This window comes from Pan paniscus, chromosome 13, assembly GCF_029289425.2.
Source record: "Pan paniscus chromosome 13, NHGRI_mPanPan1-v2.0_pri, whole genome shotgun sequence".
Lineage (NCBI taxonomy): Eukaryota > Metazoa > Chordata > Mammalia > Primates > Hominidae > Pan > Pan paniscus.
In genome coordinates, this window is record NC_073262.2 from 140,254,681 (window position 1) to 140,281,323 (window position 26,643).

General features: G+C 49.5%; 1 protein-coding gene across 18 annotated transcripts in view; it reads left to right on the forward strand.

The window, feature by feature from the left end:
- Nucleotides 1–1,545: 1,545 nt before the first annotated feature.
- The window catches only part of LRRFIP1 (LRR binding FLII interacting protein 1), a 156,977-nt gene continuing 131,879 nt past the window's right edge, over nt 1,546–26,643 (forward strand). For all 18 annotated transcript variants that reach the window (XM_055109264.1, XM_063595337.1, XM_063595338.1 and 15 more), the window contains exon 1: nt 1,546–1,716. In XM_055109264.1, the coding sequence (XP_054965239.1) occupies nt 1,627–1,716 (90 nt within the window). In that variant the 5' untranslated portion in view covers nt 1,546–1,626. The remainder of the gene's footprint in view (nt 1,717–26,643) is intronic.

Genomic DNA, 26,643 nt, shown 5'->3' on the forward strand with positions numbered 1-26,643 from the left:
CAAAGACGCACAGTCCCCACAGTGCCCCAGGGGCTGGGAAACAGTGAGCAGCCACCAGCAAGACCAAGGCAGCGCAAGTGGCCATGGCTCAAGGTTTCCCCCAAGGAGGACTATGTCACTTAAGGAGTATGGCCTCTGAAGTAATGTAAATATGGCCTGGAAGATTCAGTCAACGCCTATTTCCTTAGTGCCTACAATGTGCAGGTGCAGTATCTGCTCCCGGAGTTCAGTCATGAACGATGCCACAGTCAGCCCTGCCAACCCACCTGCGTCAGCTCAGGCACCCAGAGCAATGTCACCTGGATCTGCCCTCCGTCCCATGTCACTGGACTCGCTGTCTTTTCCCTGCAATGAAACCTCCAACAGCTTTCCCTGCCACTGTGGGTGGAAGGGCCCTCTTCCTCTTCCCACCTTCATACAGCTTCCAGGCCACCGCCTTAAGAATCCAAAGCAATCTGCACACCACTTGGTGGGAAATACACTGAAATGTTAACTGTCCTTATCACTGGGGGAAAAAAATCACAGGTGACTTCAGTACAGCCTCCTCTCCTCTACCATCACTACCCTCCCTCCCATCCTTCCCCAGGTCCAGCCACACTGAAGTTCTCCCCATACCCCAAACACACCAGTAACTTTCCCACCCGGTGCTCCTGCCGTGCCCTGGGCAGGGGCTTTTAACCCCTACCTAATCCTCCGATTTGCTTTACTTTTAAATCCACCTCTAGAGCGTAGACTGTGAGCTTCAGAGAGCACAGGTAAGTTCATTACTTTTTCAACAACTAGGAGAGAGCTGCGACGCACCTGCCGCGATCCTAGAGGCTGGGGACCCACGAGAGAAGTGACAAGTCCTTGATCTCAGGGGGCAGACAGCGGGGAGAAGGATGGATGCTAGCACGGAGAACACGCGTGTAAAGACGGAAACGCACACATCCACACCATGCCGCTGTGAAGCCGGCGCCCAGGAGGCTGGCCAAGGTCACAGGAGCGGCGGTGGCGGGCGGATCCGAGCACCTCTCGGCCTGACCCCACAGCCTAGCTCTCACCCCGGCGAGGGACTTCCACCCCGACTCACCGCGGAATGGGGAGCGCCAGGCTGAACCAAATCCTGTGCTCACCCCTCCGTGCAAACCCCTCAAGGCAACCCAGGCCCCTGAAAGCCTTCCTACCCCCCAGCTCTCCGCTCAGGTCCCCACTCAACCGGTGCCCACCGCCCTGCCGCGCGTCGCTCCGCGATTACCGGCCCGCCAAACAGTCCCCGCAAAGTCCACCCTCCGGGGCTCCCGGTCCCTCAGGTCCCGCGTGCCCGGCCCTGGGCATCCGCAGCGTCCCCGTGGTATCGGACCCCCATCGTCCCTGACACCTGGCGTCTCCGCCCCCCGCCCCCGTCCCCCGCCCCGCCGTCCCTGGCCCCTGCAGTCCCTGGCCCGCGCTGCGGACCTCCGGCTCTGGCTTCCCCCGGGTCCCCGCGGCCCCCGTCCCCCCGCGTCCCCGCGTCCCCGGCCCAGCGCCCGCTGACGCCATGACGCCGCGGCGGAGGGAGGGGCCGGGGCCGGGGCCGGGCCGGGGCGGCGCGAGCGGCTGGAGCAACGGGCCCCGCGGCAGCTGCGGGCGACGCGGTCGAGGGACATGGGCACCCAGGGATCGGGGCGCAAGCGGCTCCCCAACCGGGAGCGGCTCACGGCGGAGGACGACGCGCTCAACCAGATCGCGCGGGAGGTGAGCGCGCCGGGAGGGCAGCCGGGGGGCGCCGGGCGGGCGCGGGGGCCGGACGGCTGTCAGGGTCTCTCCGGCGTCCGTCTGTCCCGCTGTGCGTCTGTGCCACTGCGCGTCCGGCTCCAGGCGGGTGGGCCGGGCAGGCGCGCGCCGGGGCGCTGATCCCCAGGCGCTGCGCCCCGGCCCCGATCTCGGCGGCCTGCGGACCCCGCACCCGTTCTCCAGCCCCGGGCCCAGCCCGCGACGCTGCGCGCCCTCCCCCACCCCGGCCACCGTTGGCCGCTGCGCCCTCGGGAGAGGAGCCGGGCGCCGCCAGCGCGCGAGGTGGCCCGGGCTGGCCGGGTGGGGGCGAGCGCCCCGCTTTGTTGTGCGGCATGGGAGGAGGCGGGGGCTTAGGCCCGACCTGGAGGCAGTGGACGGTCGCCGGACGCCACATGGCCCTGCTGAAATGGCCGAGTCGCTCAGGTGACCATTTGTCATCCATCCATCGATGTCACTCAAGGTGCAGCTCAGAGATGAACTTGGGGATCACTGTGAATTTTCTTTCAGGACTGAGCCTGGAAACGGGTCCAGGCACACTGAAACGTCTTCATTAAAGTTTCCTGGGCAGAGTTTATTGTAACTAAGATCATGTTTGGTGATGAACTTTACCTGTGACAAATTGAAGGCGCACTAGAATGGGTATTTGTACAAATGCCTTTTTTATTGTAACTAAGATCATGTTTGGTGATGAACTTTACCTGTGACAAATTGAAGGCGCACTAGAATGGGTATTTGTACAAATGCCTTTTTTTTTTTTCCTTCCGCAAGGATTCTACCTTAAGGCTAAAGAATGTGCATGACATCCAGAAAGCCGTACAGGGACAGAGAGCAGCAGCTTGGGAAAAGGGGAGCCAATAGGTTGCGGCCCCAGGGGGACAAAGGAAGCTTAATTTTTGACTGTGTTCCCTTTGTACCATTTGGACTGTGTGCCAGGTGGGTGTATGAATGCAAAGAAAGTCTCTGCCTTGTAACCCGCCTCACAGGTTCTTTTCCGTGTTGGCTTTTCCACATGTGATTCTTCCCACAGGAAACACCTCCAAGCCGTTTGGACTGTGGTGTCTGGCTGTTCCCGTCAGATATTCTGGGGGAGCTACTCTGTAACCAGTCCTTAGGTGTTTGTAAATACCTGATTTTGCTCTTACGGACATGTGGCAGTCACTCAGGATTTGTTGACTACTGAGTGAATAAAGACTTCTGTTTTTCTCTGTATGATACAGAAAAGGGCTTTCCAGGCAAACCCTTATTCATTCCTGGAAGCCCACTGTGACCTCCAGGAGACCTTCCAGACTCAGCCCTCTCACATCGCACCAGGCCTAAGTCTCCCTGGCTCCACGGCCCTCCATGGCATGCCCACACCTGGCATGGCAGTCAGGATACCTTATCATTATTTGTCCACCTGTAGAAGGTGACACCCAGACAGGAAATATCTTACTTTTGTATCCCAAGAGCTCAGCACAGAGCCAGGCACACACTAGGTGTTTGTCTATGTCTGTTACATTAATTAATAAACAAAAGAAGTACAAGGCATTTAAAGGACCTTTGGCTAAATATAGACATTTGCTAAATATAGTAGCTTGAGTATAACTCCCTCCTGTGAAGACAGTCACTTATGTATGCATTTGACCACAGTGCCTAACAAGTGTTCCCTGCAAGGGCCAGAGGTGGCCAGTGAATCGCAAGCCTTGTCTTGATGTCAGTGGTTATGGGGCAGAAGAATGAGAAGAATGAAAATTTCCAGAGTTTGCCTTTTATCCACTGGTGTTTCTTTCTTGTTTGTTTGTTTGTTTGTTTGTTTGTTGTTAACACAGTCTCACTCTGTTGCCCAGGCTGGAGTACAGTGGTATGATCTCGGCTCACTGCAACCTCCACCTCCCAGGCTCAAGAGATCCTCCTGCCTCAGCCTCACCAGTAGCTGGGATTACAGGCACGCACCACCACACCCGGCTAATTTTTGTATTTTTAATAGAGACGGGGTTTCACCATGTTGGCCAGGCTGGTCTCAAACTCCTGGCCTCAAGTGATCTTCCCGCCTTGGCCTCTCAAAGTGCTGGGATTACAGGCGTAAGCCACTGCGCCCAGCCTATCTGCTGGTTTTTATAAAATAGATTGAAAAGGAAGGCAAGGGAACACTCCTTGGGTTGAGAGCCCTGAGGTCCTCCCTCCCACCGAGGGAGATGCAGTTGGAGTTACAGAGATAGGCTTGTGAGTCAGAGCTGGGCTTTGAAATGACATAGTTCTTAGCCAGCTGTGCCATCCTAGGAAGGTGAGTTACTCACTCTCCTCTGGGCCTCTGTTTTCTCGTCTCTAAAATGGAGAAGAAGAAATCTCCCCTGGCTGTCAGAATTAAAGAAAGTGGGTAGCAATGTAAAGTATGTAACTAGACGGTGGGTAAATATGAGAGCTCCTTACATGCCCCTCCCCGTAAAACCCAGCCGTAGGTGCAGCTGTTACTAGTGCTGAGTATCACAGATTGATAGGGTTGGAGGGAGCAGGTGTGACATCTTATGTTTTAGTACAAATTAACTTCTATTTCTCAACTGTGAAAATGAAAATCACTATTCAAATGGCAAATATCTATTCCTTGAATTCATCGGGGTTCTTATAGAAATTAACAAAATCGTCTTGGGTTCAGTACTTTCTTATTCACTCATTGACTCAACAGATACAAGCCATGGTATCCAAATTCCTGTCCTGGGGAGACTGGAGAGTCAGGGAGGAACCCGACGAGGACCTGCCTACCCTCCAGGAGTTGGGTCAGAAAGGGGTTGACACCTGTAGATCAATAATGCTAACCGAAGACAGGAAGGGATCTGATATAAAAAGGGCGTAGACAGTGTTCTGAAGGTTTGGACATGAGAGAGAAACACAGCTGGCCAGTGGTCTCAGAAGTGGCTTCCTGGAGGAAGTGGCATTTTGAGTTCTTGAAGGCTGTATGTACCAGTCAAGATGCTTTGGCTGCTGGGACAGAAACCCTGACTGGACTGACATTGACAAGGGGAAGTATATTGGCTGGAGCACAGCAAGCCCGGAGGCAGGGCAGGATTCCCCGCCAGCCTCACCAGTGGCTCCGGCCTCTTTTTCCCACAGCACCTGCGCAGCTGGTTGGGCTGGGCCATCCTCTGTGGGTGGCCTCATCCTTAGGCTGACTTGCTTCATGGAGGCCAGCTGGCCTTGGCTTTCCCGGGCTGCCACTGTGGAGCCCACACACCGTCTCTTCTGGTGGCTCTCTCCAGAGAGCTAGCAGTATCTCCCTGGTAAACTTCCATGAGTCTGTCTGGCCACTCCTGCACCAAGCTCTTTGACAAGGACCATGGACTTAGGGGCTCAGTGCCTGTGGCAAAGGGGGGTGGGTCTACCCTGTGACCTGTCAGACTCATCCTGGGACTGGGGAGAGCCGGCCTCCCTGAAACACTTGGGAAGGTGGGGGCCTGAATGGAAACTGGGGAGGCTTCAAGGAAGTGGGAGGGAGTGGGCTGCCACTTGGGCCTGGCACCCAAGAACATGCCTTCTGGAGAGTGAGTGGAAAATTCTGGGCTGAGGTCATTGGGAAGCCTGAGTCACCTGGCAGGGACGTGGGTTCCAGTTCGCTGGAGCGAGGGGAAGAGCTAGGCTGCCCTGTGCAGGGCTTTGCACTCTTCTGGGTAGAAGCAGGACTCGTGGCGGGGGCAGCCTTTGGAGGGTGCATTTCTGCTTCTGCAGCCGGTGTCCTGCTTCCATGTGATGGTTTAAACTCTAGGCAAGCGTGTATAGTAAAGGGAGTTATTTGCAAATGCTGTATTATCGCAAGTCGATTATTTCTCACTCTCTTGTTGCAGTGGAATTCAGGCGGGATGTTATCAGGAAAAAGGTTTAGTACGCACTTGCAGAAGCTCATTAACACCAAAGGCATGAGCTGCGCCTCCCACTTCTGGGGAGGGGTGTTTCCAACGCAGATAGATTTTCCTCTCCTACCGCGTTTCACATTCTGCTGGTGCATTTTGGTAGCATCCCAAACTTCTCATTCAGCACTCTGCAGCTGAGTAAAGCGATACTGGTCTCACCATGCAATTCAAAGTATTGCTCTCAAATGAAGAATGTTTTTCCCAACAGGAACAGTCATTTGCGCAGGCTGCATTAGGAACTCACCGTGGGGCCTTGAGACAGTGCGGTGAGCTTATTATCCCCTCGTGGTGCCATAGGTACCCCTTCCTCACCCAGCAGGACGGAGGCCCTCCCCCCATAACTATTTCTGCAGCCTCCTCTCCAAGCTGGCCCCTCTGTGGCCTGCGGCCTCGGGCCCTGATCCATGGCAGGGGCACTGCTGCCCCACCCGGCTGCTTCACCGGCCCCAAGTTGACTTGTGGGCCTGCGGGTGCTGTCGGTTCAGGCCTCACAGCCACACGGGAGTCCAGTTGTGGAGAAGGGGTCGCACTGCCCCCAAGGAGTCCAGTTGTGGAGAAGGGGTCACACTGCCCCCAAGGACTCCAGTTGTGGAGAAGGGGTTGCATTGCCCCCAAGGCAGCCTGCAGCCATCAAGTAACCATTTTGTGAGGTCACAAAATGTCCCCCAGGCTTGTTTCAAGATGCAACCAATTCTGTGGTACGTTTCCTGCTCTGGAGCTCTCTGCGGGCCAGGCTGAGGCCAACTCCTGCCGAGACCACCTCCCTGCCCAGCCCTTCCCTGACTGGCCTGCCCCCCTCATGCCCCTGCTGGGACAGGGCTCACATCCAGTCCTGCCATGGGCTGTGCTTCTGGAACCCAACATAAAGCCTCTTGTTTCGGGTAGTTCGTAAATATCGGGTCTTTTCATCCTAAGTCCTCCTTTCATTCATCTTTTCTCCCTGTCCTTCCCAAATAGCCCTCCTATATCAACCTGTGCGGAGGGAGCCTGTCTCTCTTCTCCTCAAGGCTGTTGGAGAACCAAGCTGGGGATGGGGTGCACGTGTTCTTTTCCAGAACAGCCCAGAAATGGGGTTCAGTGTGGAAACTTCGCTCTACCTCTCTCCAGCACTAACCTGACCTGGCTCCTCTGGGGTGGAGAGTCCAGGACTGAGCCCAGCTGCCAAGATGCAAATCTGGGTCCCCAGTGCAGTCCCTTGCCCTCTGGTGAGGTGACCCTGGGGCCAGAATTCACCTGCACGCAACCAAGATGTCAGACTTGTCCCTAGGCCTATTTCACTTGATTTGAAAGTGAATTTCATGACTTTTTTCTCTATGAATTTGCTTTTCTGAGGCTGGCCAGCAGATTGCACACCAACTGAGTGCTGCTGGACACTGGTTTGCCATTGGGGCCGGGCCCTGCCCCTTTGTTCCACAGGAGTTGGGAGAGGTGAGGGGCGTTCAGTGCCCGGCAGGACACAGGACTGTCCAGCCTGAACCACATCCTGCCTCCAGTTGGAACCCAGCCGCAGTGGAGTCACTGAGGGCTGTTCTGCAGCTGATTCTCCTAAGCCAAACACCCATCTTGGCAGATCGTCTACAAGGTTTTAGGAATGTGACAAGACTGGTGTTCCAGACGGATTTTTACCAACAGTCTGAGCTGTTGGAGGGCGCGAACAACATGCCTGTGACCTTGGGCTGTTTGTGCGATTCCCAAAAGATGCTTCTGGGTTTCTGAGTCCACAGAAAACTCAGCTGTGGACAGGCCTGCTGGTCCCCAATGGCCCTGGGCCCCACCCCACAGCTATTTTTGTCAGAGGGCCAGCTGTCTCCCTTCTTCCTTTTCTGGGTGACTCTTGAGCCACTCGTTGGCCTGGTACTCAGGGTTGGGATGTGTGTGTGGAGAACATGAGAGGCGGTGTGGATGAGGGAAATCCAGGACCTGGCTTCTAGCCCTGCCTGTCCCCTGTGAGCCCTGCCCGTCCCCAGTGAGTGTGAGACGGGAAAGGAGAGAGGGGCGAACGGAGGTTGCTTCTAAGACCCGAGGTCTGCCAGGTACTCTGGAAGCTTTACTCCCATAGTTTGTTTAAATCCTGTGAAAAGAGTTCCGAGTCTCTCTGTTTGACAGAGAGAAAACAGACTCAGAGACACCATGGGACATGGCTGAGGCCACCTATTAATTAGGGGCTGCCAGTTCATGGCCCAGGCTGCTTCCTGGATCAGCCCCTCAGCTCCCTCCAAGACCCCATTCAGGCTATGTCCTGCAGGCAAGCCACCTTCTTCCTATCCCTGGCACATGTTGTCCCCCACTGACCTCTGAACCACCAGGGGTGACATTTCAGGAGAGAGAGTCCCATATCTGTCTCTGCCTTACTGTATCTCTCATCTTCTTTTTCCATCCTTTCATCTTTAAAAAATTGATTTTTATTTCATCAGAGTAATATATGTTTTTACCCATATTCTCAGGCCGTTCCCCACACAGTAGGCTGGGCAGTCCTTTTAAAATATGTCAGATCATGCCACTTCTCTGATAAAAACTTTCCAAGGATGTCTTGTATTACTCCGTAAAACCCAAGTCCTTAAACAAGCTACAAGACCCTCGATGATCTGGTAATGATCTCCTTGTTTATAAATAACATACATATGTATTACACATTAGTTTATCAATTGCAGATGCTGTCAGCTGGCTCCTGCATTGAAGGACGGGACTTGGTGTGCATGGGCCCAGTTCAGGCCAGCTCCCTACTTTCCTTCTCTGCATCACACTATAGTTCATTGTAGTGTGGGGCTAAATGAATATTCACTGGCAGGACAGACTGCTTAAGAATGTGGGTGCTAGAATCAGATTTCCTGGGTTCAAATCCTGATTCTGTCCCTTATACCATGACTTAGGGCAAGTTACTTATCAACTTTGTGCCTCAGTTCCCCCATAGGTAAGATGGGAAAGTTTTAGGAGTATACTTCACCCAGGGCAGTTATGAGGGTAAATGAGATCTTTCACAAAAAGACCTCTGAACAATGACTGTCACATGGTAAATGCTCAGTAAATGCTGGTGATGATGATGATCTTGCCAGCTATGTAAATAATGTCAATTGCAGAGCCAAGCAGTGTACTATAATCTTTCTTTCCTTATACAACTTTCTGCTTCTTCTAGAGTTAATGACTTATTTTCTTTTTCATTGCTCATCTGCCTACATATCTAGCTTATCTATCTATATATCTACATATCTCCATAAAGTTTTCAATAGAACCCATCAAAATGCTATGTTCTATATGATTAAACAAAGCAGATAATCTATCAATTCCATTTTATTCTCCCATGGAAATCTACCCACTAGAGACCTCTGTCCTCTAGATCCAGTCTGGTCTGGATGTTCTCCTCAGGGTTTCCTGCACCTGCCATTCCCTCTGCCACCATTCTGAGAATTTCTTTTACCCCCTTTTTATTGTTGTTGTTAGGTCCCTATTTTCTGGATTCCATATTATCTGCCTTCTTGGATTGCTGTCTTATTTTGCTGTAACACATCCTTCAGTAGCTTTCGGAGCAAGAATGCCTTTTCTAAGTATTCACATGTCTGAAAATGTCTTTATTCTACATTCATACTTGATTGATACTTTGGTTGTGTATAGAGTTCTAGGTTAAAAATAATTTTCCAAAAAATGATGAACTCTGTGTCTTCTTTGACATAATTTCCAGTAAGTATTGTTAATTGGAAAAAGTAATATACAGAAAATAAAGATAGCATGCTGTTCCTTGTGTGAGAAAGGCTGCAATTTTCCTGCATTTGAATAAAAATCACTGGCAGAACACAATGAAAGGAGTGTGGGGATGGAGGTGGAAGCAGGTTGTCAAGTGCCACTCTTCATGCTCTTGATATTTGAACCATGTGACTGTATTAACTAGTCAATAAAATAAACTAATAAATATCAAAAAAGTAAAATTAGGAGCCAGGCATATGGCTCACACCTGTAATTCCAGCAACTCAGGAGGCTAAGGTGAAAGAATAGCTTAGGACCAAGAGTTCAAGTCCAGCTTGGGCAACAAAGTAGGACCCTTCCTTTAAAAATATTTTTTTTTAATTTAGCTGGGCATGGTGATGCATGCCTGTAGTCCTAGCTATTTGGGAATCTGAGGCAGGAGCATCGCTTAAGCCCAGGAGTTCAAGACCAGCCTGGGCAACATAGTGAGACCCCCATCTCCACAAAAAAGAAAAGAAAAAGTGACTGGGTGTGGTGGCTCATACCTGTAATTCCAACACTTTGGGAGGGCAGTGAGTGGATCACTTGAGCTCAGGAGTTTGAGACCAGTCTGGGCAACATGGTGAAATCCCTTCTGTACTAAAAATACAAAAATTAGCCAAGCATGATGGCTTGTGCCTATGGTCCCAGCTAGTTGGGAGGCTGAGGTGGGAGGATCACTTAAGCCCAGGGGACAGAGGTTGCAGTGAGCTGAGATCACACCCCTGCACTCCAGCCTGGGTTGACAGAGCAAAACTCTGTCTCAAAAAAAAAAAAAAAATTTAAAAGAAAAAGTTTGGAAACTTTTAGGATCTTCTCTTTATTCTCAGAATTCTGGATTCTTCCCCCACTTATTGAGCATTCATTGGGTTCATTCAATCTGGAAACTTGTATCCTAAAATTCTGGGAAATTTTCTTGAATTTTTTCCTAGCCCCATCATTTTTTCTGTTCTGTCTTACAGTAATTTCTGTAAGACAGAACAGAAAAAGAAGTAATTTTTCATTTTCCTTTCTTTTCTTTTTTTTTTTTTTTTTTTTTTGTCTTTTGGTAATACTTCATGGAAGATTCTTCAACTTTACCTTCCACTCCTTCTACTAAGTTTACCTGTTTTATATTGAATTGCTAAGTTTTTTTATTGTTCTTTATCTCTTCTTTATAGCATCCTTTCTTGACTCACTAATGCAGTACCTTTTCTTACTACTCTAAGGATATTAAGCAAATTCACTTAATTTGGGGGTTTTCCTGAAAATTTTTTTGTTCCCTGCATCCTCGTCTGTTTCTTTTCCTCCTTTGTGTGTTTTGGCCTCTGTCATCTTGGAGCCTTTCTCAGATGTGTGGTGATCCTCAGCTACCCTTTCATATTTTAGAGGGAGGCACTAAACATGGTGACTACAATTTGAGCAAAGGCCAGGAAGAGAGATGTCACAAAGTGTGAACAGGAAGCCACACAGGGCGGCTGAAGTGTTGGTACCAGACAGTGGTTCCTCAGGCAGGGGCAAGCAGCTCTGATTTGAACCCAGTCTCTTGACTTTGAGGCCAGTGCCCTTGACCACCATGTCAGTGTTAGGAGGAAACATTGCTTAATGTTAACCAGTCAGACTTCTCTAATTTGGTGCCTGCAGGTGGAGTTTTGTTTTTGATTAAGGGACTAGTAAGGCTGGAAAAGAAAGTTGAAAATTAATCTGAGACATACACCAGGGAAGAACGGCTAACCTCTAGTGTCTACACAGCTCAAACAAAGGAACCCATCATTATGGTATTCTTTTACTGAGAGCGAAATAAAATGTCAAATTAGCTGAGCAAATAAAGATAGTAAAACAAAAAAAATATGAGATTTTCATAGCTTCAGGCATCAAGAATTGGGCTGGGCATGGTGTCTCATGCCTGTAATCCCAGCACTTTGGGAGACCAAGGCGGGTGGATCACCTGAGGTCAGATGTTTGAGACCAGCCTAACCAATATGGTGAAACCCCATCTCTACTAAAAATACAAAAATTAGCCAGGTGTGGTGGCTTGCACCTGTAGTCTCAGCTACTCGGGAGGCTGAGGCAGGAGAATTGCTTGAACCCAGGAGGCAGAGGTTGCAGTGAGCCAAGATCACACCACTGCACGCCATCCTGGGCAACAGAGCGAGACTCCATCTCAAAAAGAGAAAAAGAAAAAGACAAAAAGCAAAGGAATAATTCATTTATTTGCTTGGAAAGTTCTCTAAGATCTGAGATATACTTTCCATAATGCAAATAAAATACCTGGAGAGTTTAGGTAGGCAGAATGTGATATGGCCTTGGCAGCAGGTAAACTCTTGGATCAGCAAGTCTCTGAGAGCCAGATCTGTTCAGAGCCTCCACTGGCATATTATATTACAAGCTCTCCATCCACTCTTGGCTTGGGGAGTGAATGAAAAATCACATAGTGGTCATGGTCATATTTAAACATAAAGAAATCAGGAGATCTAAAGTTGTTCATGTATTTTTAACCTCCATTATGTAGGTTTATCAATTTTGCCCTCATTGTCCTTGATTTCTTTCATTTTTATTTTTCACTTTCTTTGATGACATTCCTTAGGCATCTGGGAAGATGTGGGGTTTTCCAGGTTGACACTCATTGGGGTTTCCATGCTGACCAAACAGCTAGCATGGCTCTACCCTGTCTTCCCTAAGACAGCAGCCCCCAATCTTTTTGGCACCAGGGACCAGTTTTGTGGAAGACAACTTTTCCACAGACCAGGGTGTGGGGATGGTTTCGAGATGATTCCAGCACATTACATCTATTGTGCACTTAGTTTCTATTATTATTAAACTGTAATATATAATGAAATCATTATACAATTCACCATAATGTAGAATCAGTGGGAGCCCAGAGCTTATTTTCCTGCAACTACACGGTCCCATCTGGGGGTGATGGGAGACAGTGACAGATCATCAGGAATTAGATTCTCGTAAGGAGCGCACAACCTAGATCCCTCACATGCACAGTTCACAATAGGTTTCGCGCTCTTAAGAGAATCTAATGCTGCTGCTCATCTGACAAGAGGTGGAGCTCAAGTGGGAATGCGAGTGATAGGGAGTGGCTGTAAATACAGATGAAGCTTCGCTCACTCACCCGCCTGCCGCTCACCTCCTGCTGTGCGTCCCAGTTCCTAACAGGCCATGGACTGGTACCAGTCTGTGCCCCAGGGGTAGGGGACCTCTGCCCTAAGATATTGCTTTAAATTACCCCCAGCATATTTTTAAAATACCCAAAGCTGTGCTGTCTATAGGACTCTGTGCTCTGTGTCTGTGCAGTGCACTGTGGTAGCCACTAGCCCTCTGTAATTACTGAGCACTTGAAATGCGGTTAGTACAGTTGAGGATCTGCATGTCAAATTAACTTCACCGCAGTGCATTTAAGTGTAAATAGCCACAGAAGTCTTGGGGCTGCCGTGTTGACCAGTGTAGCTCCGGAGCAATTCCCTTGTGGAAATACATTGCAATAGAGGTATGTTCTGCGATGTGGGATATTTATTGACTGCTTACACACGGGGCTGCATACCACTCATGACCAATGCAGGTGGACTGGACTGATCGATGGACTGATCTATTGCAGGTTGGAACCTTTGTGGGGCTGTGGCCTCAGAGACCTGTGTGTCAGCCTTTTTAAGTTGTGTGACCGTAGGCAAGTGAATGCAGCCCAGTCTTCTTTTTTTTATCTGAGAAAGAGGAATGCTATCGTGTGGGGCAGTCATGGTAAAGAGCTAGAGCCCACAGGCTGCAGGGCGTGCTGCCTGGCACCTGGTAGGTGGCAATTAAATGGTGGTGGTCGTTTGCTACCTTCAGGTGGCTGTGGTTAGCTCTAGAAGGAGGCAGTCGTGTTTCTTGACTGGTTGGGATGTGCCCCAGGGCTGAGATGGGGGTTGGGTGGAGCATGTGAGAAAAATATAGGAAAGATGATCTCCCATGCCCAAGAGGGACACAGACGGCCCTTGGGACTGATTAAATGAACTCAGAATAAAAGCGCGAATGGCTGTCGCTGTAAATATGTGTGTCTTTAGTGTCAGCGTCCCTGGGGACTTCTTATAAGTTTGAAGCATGTTACCATTCTTGGCATTGAGACAGTCAGTGTCACTTTTACTTCTTGGTCTTGAATTCAAGAATCAAAAGTAAGATACCATCAGATTTTTCAAGCCGCTTCACCATCAAGCAACCTAGCCTTGGTGCCCAGGTCTTTGGTTGGCTTCCCAGAAATAATGGGCCACTTCACCCCAGCCTTGTTCTGCACTGTTTATCTTTGGGCTTATCTGACCTCTTAGAAGCTACTAAATTACCCACCTATTTTTAACCAATGCCTAGAGCCAGCTCCAGAGGAATTGCCACATGAGTTGAGATGAGGTGATGACCACATGGTCTTCCAATTCTTCATTTCAACATCTGAAGTTTTTTCTTTCTTTTGTCTTGTGTTAGGGTTTCTCAATCTGGGCACTACTGACATTTAGGGCTGGGTAATTCTCTGTCCTGGGGGGCGCTGTCCTATGCATTATAGGATTTTGAACAGCATCCCTGGCTTCTGCCCAGTAGGCACCAGTAGCTCCTCGCTATTCCCAGCTGTGACCACCAAACATGCTTCCAGACATTGTCAAATGGCCCATGGGGAACAAGATACCCAACTGAGGATCTCTGTGTCAGGGTTCCCCTGCCACACTGCTGGGTTTGTACCTTGAGCTCTGAACCACTCCCCTCAGCTAGAGAACTCTGAGTCTGACAGTGACTACGACTGTTTGCCCTCCTGCAAGGAGGGTAAAAAGCCCTAGCTGACCACATTACATTCTTGGTGTTTCCTCCATTTAAACCTCCTGGAAATTAGTACAGAGGGGGCCACATACCCTGGAAGCTGAGATGGGGCCATTTTAGAAGTCGGCTGCAGGCTCAGGGAATGGAGACATGAGCTGCCAATGTGATTACACTTTGCTGGCTTTGGAAGTGTGCTTGAGCTGACAGTGGGGCTGGGGACCGTCTATAACAAGATACCACAGACTGGGGGCTTTAGCATGGAAGTTGATCTCTCCCTATTCTGGAGGCAGGAAGTCCAAGATCTAGGTGCCGGCACATTCAGCGCACACCTCTTGTCTGCATCTTCAGATTACTCAAAATCCAGGTGTGGCTGCCGGAGAAGGGACAGGGAAGACCCTCAACTTTAGTCTCACCTGTGGGGGTGGGGCTGGAGACCCAGTCGTCTTTCACCCCCCAGGACCACCCCCCAGATGAGAAGGGGGACTGGATGTTGGACAACAGAAAGGTCAGTGACTGCCACATTTCCACAGGATTAAAACCGTCCCCATATCTCCTGTAAAAGCACATTGCTGAACTTCTTAAAATAGATGACCAGATCATTGTCCTGTTCGGAATTCCTGCTGCATCAGCCCTGGATCTCCGCAGCTCTCTGCATGATACTCTCCTCATCACCTCTCAACTGATCTCCAGAAAGTACTGTGTGGCCCCCGCCCCTCCACTCCTGTTCCCAGCGAGAGAACCCCGAGAACCTGCAGTCTCTATCCAAAGACTCCCCCTTCCAACCCCTGGGCTCTCTTTTCGCTTGGCCAAAAGGCGTGCATCTCAGCCTGCTGGGATGGGACAGGAAGGGACCATTAACCATGTGAATGTTCCAGCATATTCACCTCTGTGGTTTCTACCTCTTGCTTCTGTTTTTATGTACAATTTGCAAAGGAAAACACACACATACACTGTCCCTCTCACTAATTGAAAATTCAGCTTTAATATTCTGTTTGGTTTCATCAATAATATTCTTTTAAGAAATGGTATTCCTCCCAGCACTTTGGGAGGCTGAGGCAGGAGGATCGCTTGAACCTAGGAGTTTGAGAACAGCCTGGGCAACATAACAAGAACCCATCTCTATTAAAAAAAAAAAAAAAAGGCCAGGTGCAGTGGCTTACAACTGTAATCCCAGCACTTTGGGAGGCCAAGGCAACTGAGTCACCTGAGGTTAGGAGTTCAAGACTAGCCTGGCCAACATGGTGAAACCCCATCTCTACTAAAAATACAAAAATTAGCCAGGCATGTTGGCAGGTGCCTCAGGAGGCTGAGGCAGGAGAATCGCTTGAACCCAGGAGGTGGAGGTTGCAATGAGCTGAGATTGTGCCATTGCACTCCAGCCTGGGCAACAAAGTAAGACTCTGTCTCAAAAAAAAAAAAAAAAAATTGTGTTCCTTTTGGTTTAAGACTTAGTCAATCTTTTCTCCTTGGATTTCTGTTTTTGTGATTGGTGTTAAAATTTCAATCTATTTTTCTTTCCTAAATATCTTTTCCAATTTTTCCCTATATAGAACATGATATTTAATAAATTATACTGAATATACGTGTGGTGGGAGGACTGCCTTGCAGATCCACAGGTTGCACTCTGTATTACCAATAGCTTGTTTTTTTAAATATGATTTTTTAAAATATGTTAAAGTATACCAGGTGAAAATAACATATAACATGCACAATATATTGTACAGTTTTGTGTCTTGCTTTTAAATTTTTTGAGTTATTTCAGATAAGGATACTCCTGACACTTGGGAGGACTTCCTGGGCGTCGTCTTAGATGGCTGTGTGCTTCCTTTCTTGGGCCCTTGCAGAGTTCGGGTTTCTGTTGGTGTGAAGTTTTCCTCCTAACTCCCATGACTGGAGACACTTCGCACACCCATGAGAGAATCTTTGGGGTACCCAGGGAGAGTGTGGTGTAGAGGGTCAGCATTGGGTGCTGCGGCCAGGCGACCTCCTCAGACAAGTGACAAGCATCTCTGAGTCTCAGTGTTTCCACCTGGCAAGGGGAGGCGATACTGGGTGGCTGTGAGGAGTCTATGAGGCAATGCAGACACGAGGCTTAGGATGGGCCTTCAGGGAATCATGCTGGCCAAGGACCGCGTGTGTGCAGTTGCCGCTGTCTGCCACCTGTGCTCAAAGACTTTCAGACTCAGAGGTCGAGGCCTGGCTTCTGTCCCCAGCTTCACTCCAGGTTCTAGGCTGCACGCCTGGTTCCAGGCTCCAGGCCTCAGGTTCCCAGTCCCAGGTTCTAGGCTGAGGGTTTTGGTTCTGGGTTCCAGGCTCCAGGTTCCAGGCTAAGGGTTTCAGCTTCCGGGTTCCAGGCTCCAGGTTCCAGGCTGACGGTTTCAGGTTCCGGGTTCCAGGCTGAGGGTTTCAGGTTCCAGGTTCCAGGCTCCAGGTTCCAGGCTGAGGGTTTCAGGTTCCAGGTTCCAGGCTGAGAGTTTCAGGTTCCAGGTTCCAGGTTCCAGGCTCCAGGCTCCAGGTTCTAGGTTAAGGGTTCCCAGTTCCAGGTTTCAGGCTCTAGGATAAGGCCTCCCAGTTCTAGGTTCCAGACTCCAGGCTTCAGGTTCTAGGTTCCATGTTTCAGGTACTAGGCTAATGGTTTTGGTTCCAGGTTCCAGGCTCCAGGCTTCCAGTTCCAGGTTCCAGGCTAAGGGTTTCAGGTTCCAGGTCCCAGGCTAAGAGTTTCAGTTTCCAGGCCCCAGGTTTTAGGCTAAGGGTTCCTATTTCCTGGTTCTAGGCTCCAGGCTTCAGGTTCTGAACTCTAGGTTTTCGATTCTAGGCTCCAGGTTGCAGGGTCTGGACTCATACACCAGCTCCAGGCTACCTGGAGAGGGAAGGAAGGGCTGCAGGGCCAAGTCCGCCCCCGTTTTACCACCTCCTCTATAAGGTGGGATAAATCCGCCTGCTAACCTCACAGAGTTCACATGAGGTCCCGATGAGGAAACATTTGAGATGATGCACATAAAGCCTAAAGGGCTTTGCAGCTGTGAGATGGTGGTGATATTATTGTCAGAAAAGTTTAAAATAAATTCTTAAACACTCAGATGTTTCAGGCTAGTTTGTAACTGCTTCTGAACGTGCAGCAGTGTGCTCATGGGCCACAGGGCCGCCGCGCACTCGCTACACCTCTTTTGGCAGTGCTGTTGCTTTCCTCTCCAATTGGAGGAGAGCTACACCACCCAGAATTTGCTAGAAATGCTGGGTCTTGAGCCCCACCTGTGCTACTGACTCAGAACCTCTGGGGGTGGAGCTGGCCATTTGGGCTTCTGACACACCCCCGGACGATTCTGGCGCACCCTCACCTTCAGAAGTTCTGCCTTCGGTAGACGGATGCCACTGGTGTATCTGGCTATACAGATGGGAGAATCCATTTACTCTGATGTTCCTGATTAGCAGAGGGTGGCTTTTTCCTGCTCAGATGGCTGAGGAGTGAATGACTTCGGTCATAACCGTTAGCATTGCTGTGACCTTCCCGCTGGGCGAAGCTGCTAGTTGAGGATCTGCTCCCTCTCATAGGCCTCCCTCCCTTCTCCCAGGGGAGAGCCTGGCCAGGGCCCCCAGCCCGGTGGGTCTGCACTTGGCACACAGCAGACCCTGGATCACTAGTGTTTAGTGGCAGAAAAGTGAGTGAGTGAATGAATACAGGAACAGATGAATGAATGAATGAATGAATGGACTTAGCTTGACTTCACATAACATTTGGAAATTCTGATTGTTTTCAAACTAGAACAAGATTTGAAAAGGCTTGTCTTACATATACATATACATATACTTATATGTAAGAAATCACTTACATATAAGTGAAGGTTTAAGGAAGCAGGATTTAATTTGGCCAGGTGTGGGTTCTCAGAAATGTTCTTTTTGATTCCCCTTCACTCTGGCCAGGGTGGTTTGCGACCTTACCCCTCCTTCATGTAATAAGATATAGAGGGGAAAATTAAAGCAAGAAACCAAATCCTTTTCCTGTTTACTCCTACAGTTTTTCCCTCTTTCCAGTTCCTTGTTTTTACGGTTTTTCCTCCCTCGTGTTTCTCCGTTGGCTTTTGTTGCAATGTATGCACTTGGAAAAAATCTTCTGAATGATCCTAGTGATGGGGCTTTGGCCTCATTGGGCGTTGTGTGCACGATCGGGTTGCATTGCACCCTGCCGGCGCGATGAGCTCGCACTCCCTAAAAAGGCAATCATTGTGTCCAGGAAAACTCTGCTAGGTTAATGGCACATGCCCAGGGGCTGAAGTCACTTGGACCAAGGTTTGTAGAACATGCTCCGTGTGGCTTTCCTGTTGGGGCAGGGGGATTGGGCCAGAGGAATTTAGGTGTATTAATACACCCTGCCAGGTGCAATAAATAGCCACCTTTGCCTGACCTTAACCTCACCTAAGCGCCATGCTCCTCAAGAGCCCTGGGCACCCCAGGAGTAACTGAAAACCTCTGGAGGAGAGTTACGCTGGTGTTCTTGGGTTAGAGGCGGGTGGCAGGCTGGAGAATTAGGATGGAAATAAAAATGAGTCAGTGTTGGTGATGCGTTTTGTGAAACCGGAAAGCTTAGTTAGAATGATAGAGAATACGTAACCTGTTCTCAGCAACTTTGTTGTAACTGACAACAGGATTTTCCCAGTTTTCCCACTAATGTCTCTTTTCTGTTCTAGGATCCATCTGGGATCCACATTGCATTTTGTCATCAGTTCACCTTGGACTCCTCCAATCCATGACGATTTCTCAGTATTTACTTGTCTTCCCGACCTGGTGCTTTTGAAGAGTAGCTCTTAGGTATCTTGTAGAATTTGGATTTGTCTGATTAGACTGAAGTCTTGGATTTGGGGGAAGAATCGCACAAAGGTGAAGCGCCCTTTCCCTCACATCCTACAGGGACCCATGGCACTAATGTGACTTCTTACTGAGGATGCTGACCTCGATCACCAGCCTGAGGTGGTGTCTGCAGGTTTCTCCTCTATAAAGTTACTACTTCTCCCTCTCCCTGCTCTGGAAGCAAGTCACTAAGTCCAGCCCACATCCAGGGAAATGGACTTAGGCTGCCCATCCTGGCAGGAGGAGGATCAAAGAATTAGTGGTCCTGAGGTTAGAACCATCACCATCATTAGTAAATTTGGAGAGAGATACTCAGAGGCTATGCAGATATCCTGTGTCACCCTGACGTATTCATCCATGGATAGGTCATTCTTCTTTTAGTGTGAGTATCAAAAGCAGGTTATTCAGTGCAACCAGTGAACTTGAGAGCAGGGACTGGGAAGCCCTGGAGTTGTCGTGGCTCAGCCCCGTGCCCCTGGCTGTGTTCCTTCCCTCCTCACTGCCAAGATGCTGCTGAGCCCTGGTCTCACAAACACCTTTGAGTGGTCTGCTCACTGCTGGGGACATGGACTCCGACACCTTCCTACCCCTCACCGTTCCCCTCTCCTCCGACTTGCCACCGCCAAAGCCAGCAGTGACAAAGGAGGTGCCAGGGGCAGCTGCTCCAGCAGGAGCTCTCTCTGTACCCTGGACCCTGACATGGATGAAAACAAGATATGCTTGGGAGATAATTCTGTTAACTTTGTCTTCTTTTGGGAGGTGTGGTGGCTAAATACTTGAATGAAGGTTTTATGATGGGTGGAAAGAGTAACAACTTTCTTCATCCTAACTCAATGTCACTCTTCATGATGTACTCAGTTATTCCCTTTTAGAAATTATCTTAAACAAGGGTGAGCAATGGAATGTGAGAAAGATCAAAGAAATGCAGAGCAGACTAAGAAAGATGAAACATCTGGATTGCAGAGAAGGGTGACCTTTCCCTAGAAAATATCAACACTAAATCTTTACAAAGCCCTGTCCACTGGGTTCTAGGGAGCACTGCAAATGGACTGGTCCCTAAGCTCTGGCCTGCTTCTCCACTCCTGTGAGACAGTTAACTTTTTTCTTTTCCTTAGCTCTGTTCCTCGCCGTGGGGACTCTGGATAACAACAGACAACAACAGAGCCCATGGTAGCAGCAGCGAAGGAGTTAATATGCACCATGTGTCTAAGCCCTTTTCATTTTACTTCTTTATAAATTTTTAACGTATTTATTTAAAACATAAACATCGATATTCTGATTAGTTCACAGGAACAATTATTGTCATTAGGGAAGATGGAAATTTACTAGCTATGTTCCTCCTTTCATTTTTTAAAACAAATATATATGTATTACATTTTTTTCTTCAACTTTTATTTTAAGTTCAGGCATACACATGCAGGCTGTGCAGGTTTGTTGCACAGGTAAATGTGTGCCAAGGGGGTTTGCTGCACAGATCATCCTATCATCCAGGTATTAAGCCCAGCATCCATTAGCTATTCTTCCTGATGCTCTCCCTCCCCACCCCACCCTCCGACAAGCCCCACTGTGTGTGAGAACATGCGGTGTTTGGTTTTCCTATTCTGCGTTAGTTTGCTGAGGATAATGGAAGCCCTTTCCTTAACTCATTAAATGGGTAAATGTTTGCCCCCACAAGCCCACATTCGTATTTTGAAGCCCTAACCCCCCGTGTAGCTGTATTTGGAGATGGGGTCTCTAAGAAAGTAATTAAGGTTAAATGAGGTCATAAGGGTGGGGCCCTGATCCAATAGAATTATTGCCCTTGTAAGAAGAGACACCAGAGAGCTCACTCTGCCTCCACATGCGCACACAGTGTGGGCCGTGTGTGCACACAGCGAGAAGGTGGCCGTCTGCAAGCCAGGAACTTGCTGGCACTTTGATCTGGAATGTTCCAGTCTCCAAAGCTCTGAGAACATACATTTCTGTTGTTTAAGCCACCCAGTCTGTGGTGTTTTGTTACAGCAGCCTTAGCAGACTGAGACAGGCAGATACCATCATTCCCATATGAAAATTGAAGAGACTGAATCATAGAAAGGGGTCGCTTGCTGTATTGCTCTGTTGATTTTTCCTTCTAATAGTTTTGCTTTCTACATTTACTGTAATGTTCAGTTCATCAAGGCTCCTGACCATGATGGTTTGTTGTAAACTTCCCCACTTAACAGTATCCTCTGCTTCCTTTTTCCTCATTTGACGTTTTTCACTTTGAATTCTCCTTTCTCCAATGTTAGCATCTGAAACCCTTTGTGTTGGGCAGGATAGGCCAAGTCTGATGCTGTTACAAACATCCTGAAGACCCATAGGCCTACAGTGACCACAGCGTCTCTCTTGGGCACACTGGAGGCCATCGGCGGTGTGCAGGGCCTCTGCTCACTGTAGTCTCAGTCCCTGCCCAATGGGACGTGGCTCTCATGGCTTCTGCTGTCAGCACAGACTCATTCACTGGCTCTTAACACTTCTGCCCAGAAGTGGCACAGATGGTGGAAACGTGCCAGGTGGGCTCCTCTAGCCAATGTGAGGGCCTTTGTACAAAGGAGAAAAGGGGAAAAAGAGCCCACCCACTGGTGCAGGGCTAGGAGAGTACAGGGTGTCCCTTCCCTCAGATGGGTGCCCCCCCACCCTGCAGCAGGGTTGAGGGAGCAGAAGCGGGGTCCTGCCCTGTTGCCTGGTGGCCGGGCACTCGCAGCAGGCAGGGCGGAGGGATAAGGAGCAGAGTCCTGCCCTGTTGCCCAGTGGCCGGGCAATCACTGCACGCAGGGTGGAGGGAGCAGGAGCAGAGTCCTGCCCTGTCACCCCGTGGCCAGCCACTCACTGCAGGCAGGTGGAGGGAGCAGGGGCAGGGTCACGCCCTGTCGCCCTGTGGCTGGCCACTCACTGCACGCAGGGTTTTGCCGTCTTTATGTCTTCAGGGCATTTCCATGAGAAGTGGGGGCTGCTGCCAAGACAGCATTTCAAACCATTCTTGAAGCAGGAACCACATCTGCGTGTGAATTTTTCCAGAATCTGGGGGAAGAACTTACTTGTTTCTTTGATATTCTAAATAATCAGTACAGCTTCCGACAGTAGTGGCCTCCAAACCTGAAATAGAGGCAGTGTATGAGTCCACGGGTCTTTTTGCTTGGTTTTGCTTTGCTTTCTTTACTTGGATTCTGACACTCCACTCGCGTGTTTCCACATTCAATTCCATTTGAATGACTTTGGTGCTTCTCAGCCAGCTGTGGACCCAGGCAGCCCTGAGCCCTAGCCCTTCCCCTAGCAGCCAACTCAGCACCCGTGTTCTAAGGACGCAGGAGTCTAGAAATAGCTGCGATTCAGAGCATGTTTTCCCGACAACTGCTAATTCTCTCCTGACACCCTAATGCTGCTCTTTCCCTATTTTAGGGATCGTTCTTTGCTGAAATTACGTGGCACACATCAAAAGTGTTTTACCAGTGTCCAGGGTGTTCATTGTAATCTGGTATAACAAGATGCCTCACAGCCAGGCACCGTTGGCTCCTGCTTGTAATCCCAGCGCTTTGGGAGGCCAAGGTGGGAGGATCCCTTGAGGCCAGGAGTTTGAGACCAGCCTGGTCAATGTAATGAGACCCCCATCTCTACAAGAAAAAAAAAAAAGATACCGCAGTTCACGCAGTTCAGGTATTTGTTCTGTGAACTTGGGGGAGTCATATAAACTCAACTTTTCTTTGTCTCTCTTGCCTGTGATGAGTAACACAAACCATCTTCCCAGAAACTATCCCCACCCACCCCCAGCCCAGCCCGAGCAGCCCAGACTCAGGAAGGAGGTCAGAGCCTGCGTGACTGTGTGGCAAGGATCCCCCTCAAAGCAGGCAGTGATGACCAGGCTCCCCAGGGGAAGGAAAAATGGTTGATTACCCCACCTCACTTTCTCAAGTTCCTGAAAGCCTCCCATCTTTTCAGGATGTTTTCCTTCTGCTTCCTTTCTGGGGTGATATTGCAATGCATGTGTCAGTCCCATTGTTCTAGCTGCCTTGAAGGAGTTCCAGAAACAGGCATGGCTGGTGAGAGAGGAGGCGTCCTTGTCACCATCCTTCGTTGCCTCCCATCTGTGGTCAGCACGGAGGCTGCCCTGGGTCTTGGCCGGCCCCTGGAGCTGGAGGAGGTGCTGGGCCATGGTTTGGAAGCTCCCGTGGTCCCAGCCTCAGAGCCCCGTTCGCTGTGACCTGGCTGGGTCAAAGCCTGGCCCCAGAACAGCCCCTCCCTCCCCAACCACAGCTGTGCCCAGCTAAGAACACTGTAGGCCGGGCGTGGTGGCTCACACCTGTAATCCCAGCACTTTGGGAGGCCAGGGCGGGCAGATAACTTGAGGTCAGGAGTTCAAGACCAACCTGGCCAACATAGTGAAACCCCATCTCTACTAAAAACACAAAAAATTAGCCAGGCATAGTGGTGGGTGCCTGTAATCCCAGCTACTGGGGAGGCTGAGGCGGGAGAATTGCTTGAGCCCAGGAGGTGGAGGTTGCAGTGAGCCAAGATTGTGCCATTGCACTCCAGCCTGGGCAACCAAGAGAGATTCTGTCTCAAAAAAAAAAGAACACTGTGGTGTGAGAGGCAATTGTGGGTCAGCCTGAGGGCATACCCAGTGTAACTTTCACAGGTGTTTTGTTTTCCTGAGAAGGTGACTTTTCCCGGTTGCTGTCCATGCAGACTGTGAGGGATGTTCACATGTCACATTTCTCACCGGAGTCCTCGTCCCATCGCCTCCTCTCTCCCTGCTGCGGTTCGGAAGCTCCACGGGGGCCAGTGTTGTTCAGGCCTCACCAGTCCTTGGTCATGCCACTCGGGCTGAGTTCATTTACCTGCTCATTCATGTATTCACTTTTCCTCCGATTCAACAAAAAAAAATTGATTACCCCCGGCATGTCCTAATATACTGCAGCCTTCGAAAGAGATGTAGTCCTCATCTGAAAGGTCATCCTTTCAAGTGTCCATCCATCCACTGGGCAGATTTTTACTTAGCACATTCCCTGTGCTGGGGACTTCCCCGGGCACTGGGGACACTGTAGTGCACAAACCGAAGTCCCCACGCTCTGTGACCCTGAAGATAAACTGCTGAGCAGACAGCTCTGTAACATGCCAAGTGTTGGAAAGGGCTCCAGAGGAAATAGGGTGGAGAGAGGAACAAGAAGGGCAAATGGGGAGGTTGCTGTTTTCTGTGGGGTGCCAGAGGAGGGCTCCTGGGCAAGGTGATGTTCATGGCAGTGGGAAAGACAGCAGGTGCAACAGTGGAGAAGGATGCCAGCCTGACCTGTCTGACTCTCAGCATGGGGGCTGTTGTGGCTGAGCAGAGAGATCCGAAGGAAGAGTGGGGAGAAATGAGGGAGGGGAGACAGCTGGGGGCGAGACTCCCTGGGGCTGTGTAGGCAGCAGTAAGACTTGGATTTTCCCCCTAGCAAGAGGGGTGGCTATTGGACAGCTCAGACAGAAACCTGGCTGCTCTGGCCTGTGTTAAGAGGATTCTTCCTCGCACTGTGTGGAGGACAGCCCTGGATGGCCGGGCAGGTTACGCACTGCAGAAGCCCTGGGAGCACCCTTCACACTGACTCCTGTGTGAATGACCATCACAGCCTGGGCGGGGCTGGCTGTAGGAGCAGCAGACCAGCAGGGGCAAGAGCAGAAGTCAGAGACCAGGCTGGACGTTGGCACAGTGACCGCAGGAGAGAAGAATGTTGCCAGACCAGAGTGGAGCCATGGGCTGCAGAGGTGGAGAAGTATTTGCATTTTGCATGCCTTCTGCAATTAGAGCCTGTGGGGTTTGCTGATGGATTGAATATGGGATGGGAGAGAGAGGGAGATCAAAGATGGTCCCGGGGTTTTCCCCTGCATGACCAAAGTGGATGTTGAGGTTTGACCTGTGCCAGTGTGGGAAGCTGGGTAAATGTCGGGTTCTGGGGGGAAACCTGGTTGCCTCTGCTGGGCACTCTGCCCGTAGGCCTCCACATCCTCCTTGAAATGCATATCGGGTCACTCTGGGGTATGGGTTTCTGATTAGGGGAGTTCAGAGGCTTATTCACAGCCCCTAAGTTATAGACTAAAATTAATTTATGCAACATGTATCATACTCTTTAAGTTGGAGGTTTTAAAAATGAATTTTAATTTAAAAATTGTCAAACATACCCCAAATTAGAGAGGCTAGTACGAAGAACACCTATACATCTGTCACCCAGATTCAACAAGGTTTTACCGTATTGCTTTACCTGGCTCTTTCTTTCTTTTTCTGGGTGTCTTGGCTCACAGTATTTTGAAGCACATTCCAGGTGCAGGGTCACCTCGCTCTTCAGTGTGCACGTCTAAAGCAGCACTGTGTTCTCACACAACCACAGTGCTTTCACGTCTAATCAAATTCACTTGAATTCCTTGGTATCATCTAATATCTAAAACATAATAAACTTTTTTCCAATTATGTCAAAAAGTGTCATATTACAATTGGTTGGTTTGAATCAGGATCTAGAGAGTCCACGCATCATGTCTGGGTGTTCTGCCTCCTACACCTCCTTCCATCTGGGAAGCTCCCTCCCTGCCATGTTGCTGTGGAAACCAAGGCACTGGATCAGTAGAGCACCCTACAGTCTGGCTGCTTGCTTCCTTCCAGTGTCATTTCACTTGTTCCTCTCTCCTCTGTATTTCCTGTAAGTGAAAATTAGCTCTAGGACAGTGCTGTTAGAAATGTAATATGAGCCACATATGTAATTTAAAATTTTATATTAGCCACATTTTTAAAAAACGAAATGCGTAAAATCAATTTTAATAATATATTTTATGTAAATTGATACATCAAAAGAGCATTTCAGCATGTAATCAATATAAAAAATTGTTAATGAGAGATGTTACACTCTTTTTATTGCATTAAGCCTTTGGAATCTGGCATGTACTTTGCACAGGTAGCCTCTCAGCTTTAGTTCACAGGCTTGGGCGCTGCCCGTGGCTGCATTGGGCTGTGCAGCTCCAGCGGCTCCACCAGATTCTGGCGTACCTTTTGCTCCTAGGTGGTGCTGTGTGCTTCCTGTTGTGTGGCACTGGGAGGCCCTCAGTGGTCGTCCCATGTTTAGTGAAAAGTAGGTGCAGGTGGTGACGGCAGATCTTTCCATCATAAACTTGTCCATCATGAAAGCAGTGGCGCCCCTACTCTCTGGATGGAGAAGACTGGAGAGAAGTCAGGGAATTAAAAGCCCCAACTTGCACCTTACCTTTCAAGTTCCTATTTGACATCCACAGGGAAAAATAAACTACACAGTTGGATCTGAGTCTGGAATTCAAGATCTGAGCTGGAGATATAAATTTGGGAGTTGTCAGTGTGTCAATGATGTGAACACGGCTGGATGAGATCACCAAGGGCACCAGGGCCAGTGCTGAGAGGTCACAGAGATGCAGAACCAGCAAAGGGAGTTGGACATTGTCCCAGAGGCCAAGTGAGATGAGAAGTGCCCAATGGATATAAAGGTTACAGCAACCTTGATGAGAGCTGGTTCAGTGGAGTAATGCGGTGAGCACCTGGTTGATGTAGGTTCAAGAGAGGAGATTCCTCAAAAAAGTGAAATAGAATTACCATATAATTTGGCAGTTGTACTTCTGAGTGTTCACCGAAAAGACCTGAAAGCAGTGTCTCAAAGAGGTACTTGTACAG